Source organism: Hyperoodon ampullatus, assembly GCF_949752795.1.
Source record: "Hyperoodon ampullatus genome assembly, chromosome: 15".
NCBI lineage: Eukaryota > Metazoa > Chordata > Mammalia > Artiodactyla > Ziphiidae > Hyperoodon > Hyperoodon ampullatus.
The window spans coordinates 62886106-62906377 of NC_136928.1; the positions used below are offsets into that span (position 1 = coordinate 62886106).

Here is a 20272-nt window from a genome sequence, read left to right on the forward strand (position 1 = left end):
CTTGTCAATTTCTGCAAAAAAAAAAAAAAAAAAAAAAAGAAGGGGGTTCTTGGATTTAAATTATAGCTCAATTTTGGGAGAACTGTCAACTCAACAATATTAAGCCTTCCAATCCATGAACATGGTAAGTCTCTCCATTTATTCAGATCTTCAATTTCTTAAAGCAATATTTGTCATTTTCAGTGTATGGGTCTTACACTTTAGTCAAATTCATCACTAAACATTTGGTTTTTTTTTATGCTATTGTGAGTAGTTTTTAAATTACTTTCCCAATTATTCACTGCTAGTATATATAAACATAACTGACTTTTTTATACTGACCTTGTATTCTCAGACCTTGCTTATTAGTTCCAGTAGCTTTCATGTCTATTCTTTATAGAGTTTCCCTATGTAAAGAATTGTGCTGTCTATGCAAAACGATAATCTTCTATCTTCCTTTCCAATCTGCACTCCCTTTGTATCTTCTTAATGTCTTATTGCACTAGCTGGGATTTCCAGTTCAATGAAGAATAGAAGTGCCACTTTCCTGATCTTAGAGGAAAAACTAGTTTTTCATCAATAATGATTTTAACTCTGATTTTTCATAGATACCCTTTATCAGGTTGATATTCTCTTCTATTCATAGTTTACTAAGTTTTTACAATGAAAGGGTGTTGCATTTTTTCAAATGCTAAAATAAATAAATATAATGAGATAATCATTCAGTTTTTCTCCTTTACTACATTAATAAGATGAATTGCAATGACTGTTTAACGTTAAACCAATTTTGCATTCCTGAGATAAACACTATTTGGTCATAACTTACTATCCTTTTTATATACTGCTGTTTCATATATTTATTTTGCCCCAGATTTGTGGTTGTTTACAATGAGAGTTCAAATGCAGTACCAGTTACTCAAACATGGCTAGAAATAAACCCACAAATAAGCATTAACCTTAAGCCATGGTTAACTGTGAAGAAAGAAATCTAGCAGTTACCAAAGTAGATGATGGTAAGAAAAGAGCCATGTAAGATCCCACAAATCCTATTACTCATTATTCTTTCTCTGTCTATTCTTGAAGTAAGATATATACAAGTAACCTAGTTCAACTCCAATCAAAAAAAATATTTTTAAGCCTCTGTTTAATAACAGTTAACCCACAAACTGAAACAAAACATACCCATCTCCTGCTTCTTTAAAAGTTACCAAGTTATGACCCAGATATAGCTACAAGGCTCATGATCCGAATGCCTGTTAAATTAAAATGCATGAGTAACATCTGGGGAGACAAGTATTCAAACCAGAAAGAAAATCAAAATCCTGGGTTATCCTGCTTAATATAGACATGTCAACATGTAATGCAAGGACAAACTATCAGAAGTATCATGACTATCTCACAGTTATACTGCCTATCTTAAAAAATTAAAATTAAGAAATAAGTATGCCCTAGAAGAAAAAAAGGTATCATTTTTCTCTTCAAAAATGGTTAGCAAACTATTTTAATTCCATAGTTAAGTATTTATTAAGTAGCCTTAAAATTAATAGCAGAAAGAGAAAATACATACAGTATAATGTGTAACTTTCAAAGGTTTTTTTTCCATTTTTCATTTGCAGAGACCTTGGGGCTTCAGGCAGACAGTCAGAAGGCAGGCTGCCAGTACCAATTCACACTTAAGCAGAACTTTTGCCAATAAAAACTGAAACACCTGTATGAATTAACTAAATTGTTCCCATTTTCAACAATGAAAGGAAATTAAAGGCATTACTGAATGTCACTGACTTGGCTCATCTGAAAGGAAATAACGTAGACAACACAGCTAATTTTAAATTATCAAGCCAATACAACATAAATGGCTCTCTAGAACAATGTGGGTTATTTTTACTATGACTCATTCAGTTTTCCTGAAATGTGAGGAAAGAATATCTCAGGAAGAGCATTACATAATAACAATGTTAAAAAGGTAAAGTATTCTTCTTGGGAAAATCTTCTGCCATTGCTGAATTAAAACTTTTTCCCAACATATCTCACATATATTTCAACATGCTACACCAACATGGAAACACTGGCAAAAATTCTTCCAAGAAAGAGATTTCACCATTAGTTTAGTAAACTTTAGGATAGCACATGAAAACTGAACGAAATTCAGGACCAATAAGCCATTCATTTGTTCAGTAAGTATACATCAAATGTTCAATAACTGTGATTCCTGTCCCTCCAAGTGCTCACAATACTCTGGTAGGGGACTGAGATTTCTATGGGACTTGCTCTTCTATCAACAGAGGAAGACACCTCACAGCCTCAAGAGTTCACAACTCCAGACCCTGGCCACCACGCCACAGCCAGAGCATGGAAACGTATGCTCAGGAAGGAAGAGGATGCTGCTTCTTTCCTCTCTACTCCCTTCTCTTCCACATCTACAGCCAATTCCAAACCGGCCTTATCAACTTAGGAAGTCCTATTCCTTGAAAAGAGTAGCACGCTCCTACAAACCAGCAACCAGATAAACTGACTCATTCCTGAATGCTATGGGGGCACCAGGCTCTATCTACCCACTCTGAAGTATTTTCACATACATTCTGTAATTTGATCCTCAAAACAAGTTTTCAGTGCCGAGGGAGGGACACATCACTCCTTCCCTCATTTTACTGAAGAGGAAGATGAAATAAGTCGTTATCCTAAGGATACACTAGGTAGTACACTGGGTGGTAGTACTACCTATATTATGGAACTAAGTGGAGCAATGCAGCATCTTGCTGCAGGACAGAAATAAATCCTGTTTCTGGTTCTAGTGTACTTCATTCATTCCCGCATTTTGCATACCTTTCTTGAGCAACAACTGTGAGAAAAGCATTGAAGCACTGCAGTAGGCCTTGTAGAAGACCCAGAGAAGAACAGAGACCAGTGCCTAAAACTGGAAGTTTATAGTCTTATGGGGAAGATAAGACATACACATAAATAATTACAATACTGTAAGCCCAAATATGATCCTTGTTAAAAGAGAGTTCAGAAGCAGGGTAGCACTTAAACGTGGTCCCTCTTGCCTCAAACACTCCTCTGGAGTTATATAGGATATAAATAAAGGATATTTATGTACAGGACATACAGTTATATAGGATATAAATTTTAGTGAAATTCTTCATTGAAACCAGGGGCCACTTCTAATTCACTTTATTACCCACTTCAGAATCATGCACAAAGAAGGGATAAGAGGAAGGACTGAATGACAAAAGGAAGAGCTGATTTGGGTTTTTCTGCTGTATTCCGTATGCTTCCTTTGGGATAAGAAATGGAATGGGTGGTGCACAGCCCAAAGTATGCTTGGGGCTCCTCAAATCCCTCCTCATTATAAGTTCCTTGCCTTACTTCTTACCAATTAAACATTTACTTGGCATTAACAAACTCATCTCTTTAGAAGAGTTAGGCCCGGCACTATAAAGCACTGTCACTGAACAGCTTTCCTCTAAAAAGAGATCAGTCCTCAGGTCAGTGCTGACTTGGAAGAGAGCTGGAGGAGGAGAGCAGAAAAATTATGTATTATAAAGCCCTGGGGGAAAGTATGAAACCTGAGTTTACGACCTTCATTGCAAGTTAGGAGGGATGACCACCTACCATCACAGGTTACCAGAGTTAATTACTTCAGAAACACCTCACTGTACAGAGGAACAAGAACAGGAAAAGAAAAAAGAAAGAAAGAGAGGAAGAGAAAAGAATCAGAAAAGAAATAAGAAAAGGTTAAAGAATACACCCCACCCACTAAAAAACACTAAAAAAAAAAAGTTAACTGCTTGAATGTAAATAGAGTGTTTTAATGTCATTTCAGGATAACTGTGGATAATCTATATTCCACAATAATCTGTTTATGAAGCCAAACCCAAGAAGGCATTACTGCTGACCACTGTCCCCGTGAGAGGACAGCAGGAACACTTCCTATCATATGCTGCATCCTGTTTAGCTCAGTCATCAGAAGAAACACAAGCATCCTGGTCATCATTTATCATCTAGATACTAGGTGACTGTCCCCATCCAGCTCTGTACTTCCCTACACTGACTCAACCTCCCCATCATTCCAGACCCTCCATGTCCTTTCCTGTGCCTCACATCAGGAAGACCCATGTTCAACATCACCTTCCCATTGAGATCTTCCCCCACCTTCTTGTCTAAAACAGCCATCCCCAACCCATTCTTATTCCCTTATACTGTTTTATATTTACACTAAGCACTTCTATTAAATATCTATTTCTTTTTTTGTCTACTGTGTTATTTCCCTCACAAGAGTGTAAAGTGATGTAAACTCCAAGAGGGAAAAGACTGTTTACTGCTGTATCTCCAATAACCAGCACAATGCCTGGTAGATATGAAGTATTCAATCGATATTAGCTGAATGAATAAATGGGAGGTATGTAATAATTTTTAAAATATATCTTTTAAAAAATGTTTAACACTTTACTTGTCAAATTCCCTATAGCATATGTAATGACTAATTAGGGACATTCTACATATTTACCTAAACACTCATATGCTATAATGAAAAACAGATTTCTAAGAATACGTAAGTGAGAAAATAAAACAGGCACCCAGAGGACTCAGAAGATTAACATCCAACCAGTTCCAAAACTGTATGTAGAAAATAGTAACTTGCAAAATTTATTTTACAGTACAAAGTAAGCTAGCTTTCATTTCTACCAGATAAAAGTGCTTTATTTTTGCCTTATCTGAAAAATAACAAAGGAAGAAAACACCAGAATTCTAACTTGATCCCTAACTATGATAATAAAGATGCCTTTGAAAAAATGATGTATCTTAAGCAACTTGTGTTCATTAAAGACGTGTGTATCTTCTTCTTATCCATAAAGCTAAAAAGATACTGACTGACCTCTTGCTCTCTGACTTTCCTCTTCTAGAAAAGCCTTCTTTGATCATGAATCCTCAAGTATCTATTACTTTAATCTTTCCTTTTCACTGCTGCCATTCTTCTCTAACTGTGGTCTTCATCTATCAACTTTATTTTCTTACACCCCATTCCCTCCTTAATTCTCTGTAGTGAGGTGACTACCCAGCTATTCCACTGAAACTGTCATAGAGATAAGCAACGCAAAACATCAAAGCCTCAGCCTTTCCTCCAGACTGCTCTCCACTGCTGAAAGCTGACAAGTACCCCTGGCTCTTGACACTGCCTCCTGCCTCAGCCTCCAAAACCCATTCCCTCTGCTGGTTCTCCTCCTCGCTCTCTGAAGTCCTCTTTCTCATCACATCCGTGTCGCATCACCTTCAATCTGAGACGAAAGAGTTGCACACTATACTGGCTTTGGAGTAAAGGTTCAGACTCTTGCTCTGTCACTTCATTTATTCATTCAACAAGTATTTATTGAGCACCTATTATGTGTGAGATACTGGACTAGGCCCTGGGATCAAACAAAGAACAAGAAATATTTGGTCACCACCCTCAAATCTAAGCAAGTGCAAAGAAAAATGCTTATGTCTAAATCAGCAGCAAGATATATGCAGCTTGGAAACTAAAATGATAAGCTTTTTTCCCCTCAATTTCCTTAGGTGGCAGTGTTTCATCATGAGCAATCTGAGGCAAGAATATACCAGAGGTAATAATTTACAAGGAAAAAAAGAAAAAAAAGAAATGGAATAATATAATAATATTATTATAATAATTATATTATTATATTATTATTAATAATAATTTACGAGGAAAAAAAGAAATGGAAAGGAAAAAGACATTATTACTCACTGATGTAAATGCCAGCAGCTCCTCTTCAGTTAACTTATGCACTGGGTTATTCTTCTGGAGATTTGTGCTTTACATTAAAAAAAAAAAAGCAAATTAATTCCAGAATGCATGTCATAATGAATGAAATATAATTTTTAAAAGGCAAGTAATTATATTTACATATTTGAAAGCACATATTTTAATATTACTGCATTATATAGAAATGTAGAGATGAGTGTGCCAAAGATAAGTACAAAAAGTAATAAAATGCTGAGAAATGAAATGTGGTTGGTGTACAAAATATCAACACAATTTCTTTTATAAGAAAAAAATGAAATCCAATCTGTGTCACTCCACAAAGAAAATGAAAAGAATTAATATAGCAACAACTCCTATTTATCAAACTCATGCAAAAAAAAATTTAGTATCACCATGAGACAGGCAAAAATTAAGAAATTGTCAAAGAGGCAGAACAATGGGAATTCTTAGATTCTGCTGATCCAAGTGTGATTTGATTGGATAATTTTGGAAAACAATTTAGCACTATCTTGTAAAGTGAACATTCATATATCCTAAACTCAGTAATTCCAGCCTAGGTATAAGAGCTCAGAGAAATTCTTCAACAGGTGTACCAGGAATCATACACACGAATATCCATAGTAATATTGTGTGTAATAGGAAAAATCTGTTAACAATCCAGATGTCCAAAAAAGAAACCAATATATTGTAAAATATTCACCCAATGGAATGTTATATGGCAAAGCAAATTTCAGCTATGTATAACAACATGGATGAGTCATAGAAAGACACTAGTGAGAGAAAAAAGCGAATCACAGAAGACTATATATAGTAAGATAGCGCTTTTATAAAGCTCGAAAACAAACAAAATGAAGCAACTGACTTAGAGGTATAAAAGATGTGAATAAATTTATCTTTTGAAAAGGTAAGAAAATGACAAAGACAAAATTCAGGACAGTGATTACCTTTTAAAGAGAGGCAGGAAGATGAGATGGGAAAGAAGCACACAGACTGAGCAAGTGGTATTTGCAATCTTCTAGTTTTTAAATTGGGTGGTGGGTTCAGTTTATTATTATATTATATAACTTATATTTATATATTACATAAGTTATTTTGTATGCAAATATTACTTGTATTAAGAATGAAAAGAAAATACCACCTCACAAAATAGTACCACTTCCTCATAATTTTCAATACTGTTGGAGGATTTTATAATGAGAATAAAATGTTTACATAATAACTGTTAAATGAATATATTGTTGATAAAAAAATAAATGAATGGAAGGAATTATAAAATCATTTTATGTTGTACACCTGAAATTAATACAATGTTATCTCTCTAATTTACCTCATTTGAAAACATACACACACACAATACACACATACATAGTTAGACATTTCTAGTTTGATTGCACAAAGGAATTATGTATCAGTTGGCAAGATGATCCAAATAATCCCTAAGGTCCTTTCAGTTCTAATACTATGACTCTGGTAAGTGAACAAAAACAAAAGTCATTCTAAAATAAGAACCTCAACCAAAATGGATGAAAATTCATCCCTCACATACAAAATTCCAATCTTAACTTCACTGCATAAAGTATACAGATAAAGTTGAAAGGTTACAGGCTCATTACAAGTAATTATGATACAGTAACTGAATCAGGCCACCACTCTTCACCGTAACTTACTAACTTAGGCTTAGAATATATTACTCTGCATATCTGAAAATCAGACTATTAATTCAAAAGCAATTACCCTTCTCACTCCAGTTGTCTGAATTACTGAAGGATTGCTGTATTTTAAGGAATTTCTCCCACAGTTACTTTACATAAAAGCAATCAGGTACATTGATGTATGAGACACCTGGCCTCCAGGTAAAATCAAATTCAAGCAGGAGGCCAGTGAAGGGAAGGAGTTGAAGAAAAGGAGCATGAAGCTGGCCCCACAGTTTGGTCAATCCACCATCTATATGAATTCCCCCTATGTCTGCTTTCCAAAGAACCCAGCCCACCACAATGTCCAAGTCACCTCTTCACAGGGGTTAGTGGCCACGGAGGTCACGCAGAGATCAGACAGTATAATAAAATCACGACCCCCACACGCAAATCATCAATTCACAGATGTTCCAACCCAGGGGTTTATAAAGTGTATCAGATGCCCCAAGATTCAGAATATAATCAAGTAGTTTCTACCAAACAGTGAAGATTTAAATTGCCCATGAAATCCATTCAGCACTTTTAATTGTTCGATATATTTAGATTCTACCAAGATCATATTTGGGGGGAAAAAGTATTTGAAGACAAGCATTTTCTTGGTTTTTCAGTCCTCTCTCAACTGTGAAGTCTAACTCAATAAAGCTAAAGCACAACTGAGAGAAGCCTGGGAATATATATATTTGGTTTGATTTAGTTTCCTGTTGAGTTGACAATTATGAGTTTGCCAAAATAACCTTTTAAGAAATAGCATAAAGGAAAACTCAGAATTTGGGTCTGTAAAACCTGGATTCAAGCCCTAAATGCTGTACTGCAATTCTGAGTGAGTCATTTTGCCATCTGAACCCTGATTTCCCATCTGAAAAATAGAGAAAAACAACAACCTCTAGGACTGTTAGAACATTAAGGAGGGATAGTGTGAAAGTACATGGTATAACTCCTAGCACATAACATTGCTTGTAAATGATTGTTTATATTATTTATATACTAAGTATTGTTATGAATTGAACAAATAATACTTTGGCAGTAAGCATAAATTCTGTCACTGGAATAAATAATGTGATAAGACAACTGATTTGGATTAGAAATAGAACTCTGCATGTGTGATTCTTTTTAATCAAACAAAAGGGGACTGTAGAACTGAATTTAACTTTTGTATAAATGAAAACCTACTGTTAGTGTAAAGGAGACAAAATGCTATGAGGTGAACACAGAAAGATAAGTTCTACTGAGCTAAAACACAAATTTTTTTTTATAAACGCTCCCTTTATTGAATTGCCTATTACTAATTTAACCAGTCTCAATATTATAACTTGGTGAAATATTCTATTTTGAACATTACTAAATCTCCAGATGAGAAACAGGATATTTACATAGTCTAAAAGACCATGTTAATAACAAAAGTTAAAAAAGAATAACTTTACATTGGAGAAACCTGGAAGACCCCACTTTAATCATGTGATCAAACTTAACATGGCCAGTAGAGGAACAAATCAAAATTGTTTTCTACCTGCTGGGATGCAGTAAGAACCACAAAACCTCCATTTTCTGATACCCCTGATAATGATACAAAATGTGAAACTAATCCTTTTTTTTTTTTAAATCAGACAAATTCAAACTGAGAGTAAGCCTACAGAATAACTGGCTTATAAATTTCAGGTATCAAGATCATGAAAGTCAAGCAAAAATGAAGAACTATTCCAGATTGATAGAAACTAAAGGGACATGACAACTAAATGTAACACGTATGTTCTAGACTGGATCCTGTGCTATAACGGAGATTATTGGGACAACTGGCAAAACTTGAATGGGGTCTGAGTAGGAAGTGCTAGTGAAATATGAATGTTAATTTCCTGATTTTGATAGCTGTATTATGGCTATGCACAAAAGCTCCCTTGTTTGTTGAAAACACACACTAAAGTATTCAGGGGTGATAGAATATCATGTTGGAAAATTATTCTCAAAAAAGTTATTTCCAATGCCTTGCCCTTGCAACTTTTTTCCAAATTTGAAATTATTTCAAAATAGAAAAATAAAATAAAATGAAAAACTATTTCTACCACACATAAGGTTCTCTTGTATTAAAAAAAAATTCTAGGGACTTCCCTAAGAGGTCTAGTGGTTAAGACTTCACCTTCCAATGCAGGCGGTGCGGGTTTGATCTCTGGTCGGGAAGCGAAGATCCCACATGCCTCAGGGCCAAAAAAACAAAACATAAAACAGGAGCAATATTGTAACAAATTTGATAAAGACTTTAAAAATGGTCCACATCAAAAAATCTTTAAAAAATAAAATAAAATAAAAAATAATTCCATACTCTGAACGTAAATATCCTCAAAGGTCAAAACAGTCACCTATCCTAAATACTTCATTAAGAGTCTATTCCTAGCCAAGGTTAACCAAAGAAATTTTGTTTATGAAGAGAAGAGAAGGATAAGTATACCAGCTTACAGCAGATTCCTGAGATTCCTCATCTCTAACCCTTTAATTGGTTGCCCAACTATTCTTCATCTTCATAAGCCATGACAAGATTCTCTATTCATGCACAACTCTGGGGACCTGCTCGAACAAAGATTTCCCCAACACAAGAGAACCAATATGCTAGAAGTTCAAGGTAGCCAAGTAAGTCATTAACTCACCAGATTCCAAGGATAACAGCAAGCTCTTCAGCACATAGGTCAGGCATCTGAAACTGTTCACAATCTGCTAACTTTATCTCATTTAGAACAGTATCATCATTGAGCTCAATATTCTGGTGGAATACAAAAGAATCTACTTAGAACAAAAATTAATTCTGATTCATTCAACAGACTATACACAACAGATTGCTGGGGGGATAACATCTTTTTGTTCAAGATTTTACAATGTCTATATATGGTCAATAGGCTGCTTCTTGTGAAACACATATTTGGGGACAATTTACTGTGCAGAAATGGAGGACACGCATCTATACCTCATGATGCACGGACAACATCAATAACAGGGAATGACTGCTATTGTTGATTAAGCCTAGTAGGCAAAAGCCCCTCTAACACATCAGGATTCAAAACCAGATCTTTCTACTCTGATTCTAAATTATAATCTAAAACATCAACTGCCACCTCTGTTTCTCAATAGGATTTAGAATAGGTAAAACAATTTGAGAAAGGAATAAAACCTGAAGACTTAGAGAACTTGGTAGAGTACTTGATTTCAGAATTACTACAAAGCCAAGACAGTGTTGTACTAGCATGAAGATAGACATATAGATGAAAGGAATAGAATAAAGTCCAAAATTTTAGACCCATGTTGTATGGTCAATTGATTTTCAAAGGTGTCTAGGTCAGTCAAACAAAGGAAAGTTTTTTCAATAAATGATGTTAGAACAACTGTATATCCATTTGGGTAAAAATGACCCTCCGTCCTGATCTCATAACCATACACAAAAATTAAATCAAAATTAATCAGAGACCTTACTGTAGAAGCTAACACTAAAAAAACTTCCAGGAAAAAAGTCATAGGAGAAAAGCTATGCCACTTTGGGGTAGGCAGACAGTCCTTAAATGAGGACACAAGAAACTCGAACCATCAAAGAAAAACTTAATTAATAAACTGGACTTCAGCAAATTAAAACTTCTTCTCTTTGAAAACATTGTTAAGAAAATGAAAAGCCAAGCTACAGACTCAGAGAACATATTCACAAAACAAATATCTGAAAAAAGGCTTGTATTCAGAATATGGAATTACAACTTAAGAAGATAAACAACCCAACATAAAAATGGACAAAAGATTTGTACAGACACTTCACAAAAGAATGGGCAGTAAGCACATAAAAAGATCCTCAACAACAGTAGTCAAAAGGGAAATACTAATTAAAATCAGAATGCACTACTAGTACACACACATTAGAATAGATAAAATTTAAAAGACTGACAATACTAATTGCTGACAAGGATCTGGAACAATTAGAACTTTCATACGTTGCTGGTAGAAATGTAAAATGGTACAATCACAGAAAACAGTTTGCTAGTTTCTTATAATAAACATATTTACCATATGAGCTATCAATTCTACTCCTATGTAGTTACCTATGAGAAACAAAAACATATGTCCACCCAAAAACATGTGTGTGTGTATATATATAAATATATATATATATATTAAAAAATTAAAAAGTGTTCATAGCAGTTTTATCTGTAATAACTCTAAACTGGAAACAACCCAAATGTCTGTCAACAGGTAAACAGATTAAAAAGAAAAATTATGCTATACGCATTTAATGAAATTCTAATCAGAAATAAAAAGGAAGTACTAACACATGCAACTACATAGATATATCTCAACTGCTGAGCAAAAGAGGCCAGATACAAAAGAGTGCATACTGTAGGATTCCAGTCACATGAAATTCTAGAAAAGGCAAACTACCTGTAGCCACAGAAAGCAGATCAATGATCGTTTAGGGCCAGAGAGGATGGGGAATTAACTGCAAAGGGGCAGGATGGAACTTTCTAGGTTAATGAAATGTATCTTGACTGTAATGGTTGTGTGTATATATTTTTCAAATCTCAGCAAACTGTACAATTAAAAATTTTCTGTGTATAAGTTATATCTCAATAAAATGGATTTTTTAAAAAAATTAATTATCAAAAAATAGTAAAATCACGATGAGAAACCACTACACACAACTCACCAGAATAGCAAAAAAATTTTTACCAAGCACTGGCAAGGATGTAGAGCGACTGGTGCTCTCATATACTGAGGGTGGGAATGTGAAACAGTACAACCACTTTGGAAAACATTTTGGCAGTTTCTCAAGTTGAAAATACACTTACCACACAACCTAGCCATTCCATTCCTCGGCATTTACCCCTGAGAATTAAAAACATACGTTCACATAAAGACTTACACATGAATGTTCCGAGCAGCTTTATTCATAATAGCCAAAAACTAAAAATTGCTCGATTGTCTACCAAGAGGTGAATGGATAAACACACTGTGGCTTATCCATACAATGAAATAACTCAGCAATAAACAGGAGCTAACTATTGGTATCAAAATATAGATGAATCTCAAAACATTATGCTAAGTGAAAGAAACCAGACACAGAAGAGTCATACTATATGATTCCATTTGTTTGAGATTCTAGGAAAAAACAGCTCTAATCTGTGACAGAAAGCAGACCAGTGGGAGGGAAAGTGATTGCAAAGGAGTATGGGTGGACTTTTTGGCCTAATGGAAATGGTTCTGTATTTTGATTAAAGTGGTGGTTACATGGGTCTACCTATTTGTCAAAACTCATCAAACTGGACACTTAAAATAAGTGTATTTTATTTTATGTAAATTATTCCTCAATAAACCTGATTTAAATTTTTTTCTAATTCAATAGAAGTAGCTAAAACTAGGAAGACTTTAAACTGTAGGCCTAGCTCTATCTATAAGGTTTTGAGAAAAGAGAAAAGAGTACAACAACCTCCAACAACTGCTGACAGGAGAAACACACAACTTTAGGTGGCTACTCAGGCTCCACTGAAAAAGTGCCTCCTCCTCCCTGACCCGCACAACCTCAAAAGGCAGAGCTGGCAGGTGCACAGCGCACCCTGGTGGCCAACCATTTTCAATACAAGCCTTTCATATTTTTTTTTAGAAAGCTACTTATGTAATTCTAAATTTTCTAACAGCTACACTTCAAAAAGTAAAAAACAAAAATTAAGTGATTTAACCTAATACATCAAAAATATTATCCTTGTAACATGTATCAACAGAAAATTATTAATTAGATACTATACACTCTTTCATACACAGCTTATGAAATCTAGTACATCTTTTACACTTCAGCACATCAAAGTTTGGACCAACCAACTTTCAAGTGATTAATAACCATATGTGGCTACCATATTGGACAGTGCAGCTCTAGAGTATCCAAAGCTCTCACCTTTTCACATCCAGATAGGGTTGTATCAACCTGCTTATTAATATCCAATGTTTGTGGAGTAACTTTATAGATCTAATCTGATCCCTTAAAAAAAGTGTGATGTGGGGAATTCCCTGGTGGTCCAGTGGTTAAGAATCCGCCGTCCAATGCAGGGTTCAATCTCTGTCCGGGGAACTAAGATCCCACATGCCGCGGGGCAACTAAGCCCACGTGCCACAATGAGAGAGAAGCCCGCGCACTGCAACCAAGAGCCCGCGTGCCGCAACTAAGACCCCCACGTGCCGCAACTAAGACTCATCGCAGCCGAATAAATACATAAATTTTTTTTTAAAGTGTGATGTGGGAAAAAACAAATGAGGAGGCTAAAAATACAATAACTTTCCCAGGTTCTCACCTCGGCTAGACAATAAAGATGTGACAGGGACCCAAGTCTCCACCTCCCAGCGAGGACTCCTTCCCCTCCGGCCCCCACAGAAGACCTGAGACAGGTCAGCCTTAACAACAAGGCATTATTTATTACTCTTCAGCTACAAACAGGTGATCAAAATAGTTTCAATCTTCATTCAAGATACTCTACGTTCCTATTCAGCTCTTTTCGAAATTAAAACTGGTTGGCTGCACTACCTACTTGCCTATGTGTTCTACAAGCCACAAATTTAAAATACTGTTCTGCTTTAGTCCCACTCCAACCTCACAACGTTCTACTGAATCAAAAATTTACCTACAGTCTTTCAGACCTCCTAGTCAAGTGATGCTTATGATACTGTTATTGCTCACCCATCATAAATTTGTTTCTTCTTTTAATGCTGCCCTTGCTGTGTAATAAACGTTATATCTAGATAATCAAACTAAAGCCTGAAACTGCAAGAGTGTGGACTTTTGGACAGACTTTGTTTTTGCACATAACCTTGTACAGTCCTGCAACAGAGGCCAGTCACATAAGGCACAGATCTGGACTGTCCTGTATTATTGCATTTTTCTTGTTCTGAATATCCTTGACATTACAGCTGACAAAAATGAAAACTGATATTGCAGATCTGTTTTCTGAAAACTTTAAAGCTAAAATCACATGCAAGAACTGACTTTCCAACTACTAATATTGACACCCTTTCAATCTGTATGAAAGCAGGTTGTGTAGAAGCAGCAAATCAATGGATGCTGTTTTATCTTTAGTTAAACACCATCCTGGTGTATTCATTTACACCATCTTATATGTGACACACTGCTGTACAATGTGTAATTCTGTGATCTTTATTTCCCTTTGTATTCATTTTAAGCATCTTTATAAATTGCTGTATTGTGCTTAATGTAAAAAAAAGAGAAAAAGAAATTAGCACGTAATTTATCTCCAATTCATGGGACACACCATATTCAGCATTTAATGTATATTTCTTATCAATGATGCTGATCATGTATGTGTTTGTGTTTTCTGTGAATATACAATTTTAATTTATTCTCCCTCCTCACACCATGCCCCCATGATTGAATAATAAAGAACAGAGACTGCGCCTTCGATTTGCACATTGGGGTTGCTCATAACTGTTGGCTTATTAAAGCCTGAAGTCCCATAGCTTCAGGCCATGTAATTCCCCATTAATAACAGATTAAAAATCTAGCAAGGTCCAAAGGGAAACACTATGTTCCTCACTGGCAATAAATTACTGTATTTCCTCAATTCTAAGATATACATCTTCACATTGTAACACTTCTAATCACGATGTATTTTATAATCACTATAATTGGTATAATAGTGTTCCTTTTTTCCTGAAGAGTTTGGTTATTAAACAGATGGTGTATTTTATAATCTAATGGAATCTGAATAAGGAAATATCATACATAACTAATTAAACAAGCAAGTCTATCTTCCATCCATGAGTAAAAGCTGTTTCTATCTAATCCATACCTACATCACATAATTTGTACTTTCCACCTTTAAGTGGTAATTAATGAAGATCATAAAATTATCAGAATGTATTTTATTTCAAGTAGGAAAGAATAAATTCTGTATTAAATTATACATCATTTTTATACATTGCTCATAAGAGTCATCACATCCTATTTATAATCATAGGAGACAATTTTCAATACGAGAACGCCACACTAATAAACAAACAAACAACAATGGATTACTGAATTAAATGCTTAGATTGCGGAATTAAATCTCCTTTCATTGATGCTGTGCTATGGCCTAAAAACCAGCTTATGATACTTTATCTAAGACTCAGGGAGGGACTTGGGTTACATCAAATAGCTGAAGGAGGAGGGTCTGGTATATACAAGGAGGAAGTGGAGGATGGAAGCAGGTTATCAACACAGTTCCCTGACCAGCATCAACACAGCAGTACAAATACTTGTTCAACTGTGGCTCTACCTACGTCAGGAGATATACAGGCTGTCCCCTGTGCAGTCTCATCCCTGAGTTTCTCCATCTTTCCCTCCCTTCCTTCCTTCCTTCTCCTCTTAGATCAGTAACTGTCCCCACCCTGAAGTTACCACAAAAGCAAACAGAGAACCTGGAGCAAGCCCAAGAGTGACGTAAGATCACATCAAAGGCCTTCCTCAGGACTCCTTGCTGCTGCCACTCTTTCCCATCTCCCTAGTCCCTACCCTTGGCATTATTTTCAGTACACAACAGAATTTTCGTGTTCAATGCACCAAGTAAATTTGTTTGCAGGCTCTGGAATGAAAAGTAGCAAAACATGGGCTTCAAGGACGGTAACATCAACCAAAGAACAAGCAAAAATATTGGCTTGGGGTCTCTGGGATAAGAAAATGTAAATGCTAATGGCCTCCATGGAAGCAGATGGAAAGGCCTATTGAGCATGTAAACTGACTAAAAGCTATAAATTTAAGCTACAAGAGAATGTATTAGCCAAGTCAAGAAAACATACTAAGGCAGCAACCAGCCCAGTAATGACATAGTAACTAAGGACAGATCAGAAAACTGGTAAAAAGGAATTCTGATCATCTGTTTACATATTTAGAAGAAATCCAAGAAATTTCAAGGCTCTTTTTTTTTTTTTTTTTTTTTTTTTTGCGGTACGCGGGCCTCTCACTGTTGTGGCCTCTCCCGTTGCGGAGCACAGGCTCCGGATGCACAGGCTCAGTGGCCATGGCTCACGGGCCCAGCCGCTCCGCGGCATGTGGGATCTTCCCGGACCGGGGCACAAACCCGTGTCCCCTGCATCGGCAGGCGGACTCTCAACCACTGCGCCACCAGGGAAGCCCTCAAGGCTCTTAATATTTGAAAATATCAACAGAAGGCAAAAAATATGGTAGCCACTGGAAAAATTAGTCTCTACTCAGTCTGCCTTTTGGACTTTTTTCAAGGGCAGTAATACATAACTAACTGCATTACTAATTCATACTTACTGAAGTCTAGGAAAAAAACAACATTTTATCTCTATTTAAGGGTAAAAATGGCTTTAAAAAATGGGTCCTGTTTTGTTTTGTTTAAAACATCCAGCCACCTTGTAAAAAGCTCAAGAAGGGTCAAAAGAAGTCTCTTCCCACCCCATCCAGTGTTTCTACAAAACTCACCTATGGAAACTGTTAGACTTGGATGGCTAATTTAAATAACTTACAATCCTACTTACCTTGGTTAAATATTCCTGAGGGGTGGGTGCTGGAGTGAATTCATAATTTGAAAACACAGCTCCTTCCCTTCTTACATCTAGAATAAGTTGGGCCACGTAATTTTCCTGGAACCATGTCCTTTTTCCCAAAGCACCTGAAAAAATATATATTAAATTATATGTATCAACTTGTCAATCAGACATATAGTACAATCTTAAAGAATAGTATTTTCAGAGTGCTTTAGAGCTTATGAGGTATTTTCTCCATTTCAAATAAGAGAAACCTGAGGCCCAAAGATGACTTTAAAATGACTTTTTATAAAATTATAAAGCCAGTAAGTTATAAGGCCAGAACTCAAACCCAGGATTTCTGCCACTAGTTTCCACATACTTACTTTTTCACTAAACTACCTCCCTTCTCAAAACAGATAACTCATTAGGTGTCACAGGGAGAAGAAATACTATCCTCTCCATACAACAGATGAAAAAATGGAAGTTCTGAAATGCAGTCATTTGCTCAAGATCACAGGGTTTTCAGTATCAGAGCCAGGGCTTAAAGCCAGGGTCTTCAGGTTCTAAATCCCACAGTCTTTCTATTACACTATCTGGCTCCACGTAAGACCAAAATTTTTTTCATTTTGTATCTGAAATAACTTGCTGCAAAACAGCTTTAAGAGAAGCAAAAGCTCTGACATCTATTCTCTGGCAAGAGTCAGATTACAAAGACCCTTGATTACAAAGACCAGTCTAAGAAGTCTGGATTTTATCCTGTGATGAGTCTGGCTCTACTTTATACAACAACCATTTAAACATATTATACTAAAAATAGCTATTGAGATGGTCTAACACAACTTACTTTTTTATAGTAAGGCTAGAGCTGAAAAGAAAAAAGTAATAATCTGATTCTCATTTTATATTTGTGAGCACATTTGTATTTTTAAGTTCTTCAGTCTTAACTTTGAAAAAAATATGAAGAACTAGCTAGTAAATACACCAACAGCTAAAGCTGACTATACTGAGCTGACTATACTGAGACCATGATACTAGCTTTTTTAAATAATCCCAAAGAAAAAGTCTCCTAGGACCGAAATATTTAAAAACAAAATCTCTGAAACTAACCTCACAACTTATATTACATATATCTCAAATACAAGACTCCAACTTACACTTGGCCATTGTCACAAAGTTATAAGTTGGATATTTAATAATTCTCTCCATACAAACAATGTAATAAAAGGTGGTTACGATCCCAGACTAGGTCACGAAGTCACATTTACCTCATAATGTATCTGAAGGATTTTATTGACAGGACTACCTCAATAAGCACAGAGTTTGGGGACTAAGAATGGGCCTTACAGATAATCTAGACCAAGCCTAGGCAGGACAAATAGTTTCAATCATTTCACCATTCACAGATTGTTGTTTCAACATTCACAGAGCCCAGGTTCAACAGGTATAAATGGTGTGACCCACTGATGATGTCTGACTTTCATGAATGTCTTCAATATAGAATGCCAATTACATTGTGAGACTAGGGACAGGGCAATACATTAAGAGAAAATAATGTTTCTCATTTGGTACTCAGAAAAAACACAGAGATCTTGGGAAAAATTCTGCAATTTATTTGTTCTTCCAACAAATGTTTATTGAGTGCCCACTGTATGCCAGACAGTGTTCTAAGGCCATGAAGAAACATCTAAACAAAACAGTCAAAAATTTCTGTTCTTAAGAAATACAAGAAAGGCAGGATGGAAGCCGCAGGTGGGTATTTAACAGAAAGGGAAAACTAAACTTGGGAATCAAGAGGGGCCTTGGGAAGCCCACATGCACAACCAAATACACAAAGTTCATTTGTGTACTGCCCAGCTGCCACATATTACTGACAGGTCGAACTAGACATGGGCATCTGCAGGAATAAAGAAAGTATATGATTTCAACTTTGTTCTAAAACTATGAATTTTTTAAATAAAATCTTTAAAATCTATTTTTGTAAAGCAAACAAGAGGGCACAGATAATAAAATACAATGATACAATACAGCCAAACTGCCAATTATATATTAGTTTATCATAAAAATAAACCAATTATCCATAAAACGTAAAAAAAATCTTACCAGTCAAATCAACTTGTAATCTGCAGATGTCTTTAGCAATATTGAACTGATCTTTTGCTTTTTTATATTCATAATAATATAAAAATATATATGCACATTCCAGATGGAACTGAACAGCCAAATATCGACCTGAATCATCTACAAACAGATCCTCTAGTTTCATCACTGTAAGACAAAAGATGAAACATTAAAAAGTATGATGAGAATAAAAATATATTAATAAGTAAAACACTGAGTCCATAATATATGAAATATATATATTACATAGTTCCTGCTCTTAAAGAATTTCAAATCTGGAAGATGAGGGACACATATAATAATAGTTTACAGTAAGCATTCTCTGAGCACTTACATGTTCCAAGCTTGAAGCTAAGGACATTATATACATTATCTCCTTTATTCCACACAACCCTAGGAGATACAATTCATAACCCTGCTCTTTCTTATTTTAGAGTACTTGTCTTAATCGTACAATAAAAAAATATGACAACACAAGGTGATGATACAATATACCAAGTGAATCTGCAAAGAGTTAAACAATATGAAAATCTAATGAACAGATCAGCTTACAGACAGTTTTCCACATAAAGAATGTAGAATTTCTCCCTTAAAAGAAAAAACAGATATATATCCATATAGAGCTAAGACAGTATGAGTATCAAATAGAAAATGAATAAGTATTGGCTTAAAGTCATATTCTACTTTATTTCTCTAAACACCTGAGATGAAAAGATGGGAGAATAATAGCCTAATAACATGGTATCTGAAATAAGATGATTTTTAAAATTAATTATATATAATAAAGGGGCTAGTTGGCATACACCAAGGGAGTTTCCAACAGGTCACCTCATCCATCCCTCTACAATATCCCTGAAAAACTATCCTTCACAAATGTTCCCGGGAACAGGATCAGCATTTCACAAAACAGTTTACATGAATGAAAGTATAATGAATGAATAGAAAACACACTTAGAATGTCCAAAAATTGAGAATCAGTTTTCTATAATTCAAGCTGAGAGAGAAGTGATAATTTTTTTTTTTGCTTTATAACAAATTTAATCAGTTATACATATACATATGTTCCCATATCCCCTCCCTTTTGCGTCTCCCTCCCGCCCTCCCTATCCCACCCCTCCAGGCGGTCACAAAGCACCAAGCTGATCTCCCTGTGCTATGCGGCTGCTTCCCACTAGCTATCTACCTTACGTTTGGTAGTGTATATATGTCCATGCCGCTCTTTCAC

At 35.5% G+C, this 20272-nt stretch overlaps 1 protein-coding gene across 1 annotated transcript in view; it reads right to left on the reverse strand.

Annotated features, from left to right (window-relative positions):
• The window catches only part of TTC27 (tetratricopeptide repeat domain 27), a gene marked incomplete at its 5' end in the record, with an annotated part of 189201 nt that overhangs the window by 129397 nt on the left and 39532 nt on the right, over positions 1–20272 (reverse strand). The window contains 4 exons of the mRNA XM_079721409.1: positions 5723–5789; positions 10071–10183; positions 16939–17072; positions 19030–19194. Of these exons, the coding sequence (XP_079577535.1) occupies positions 5723–5789; positions 10071–10183; positions 16939–17072; positions 19030–19194 (479 nt within the window). The remainder of the gene's footprint in view (positions 1–5722; positions 5790–10070; positions 10184–16938; positions 17073–19029; positions 19195–20272) is intronic.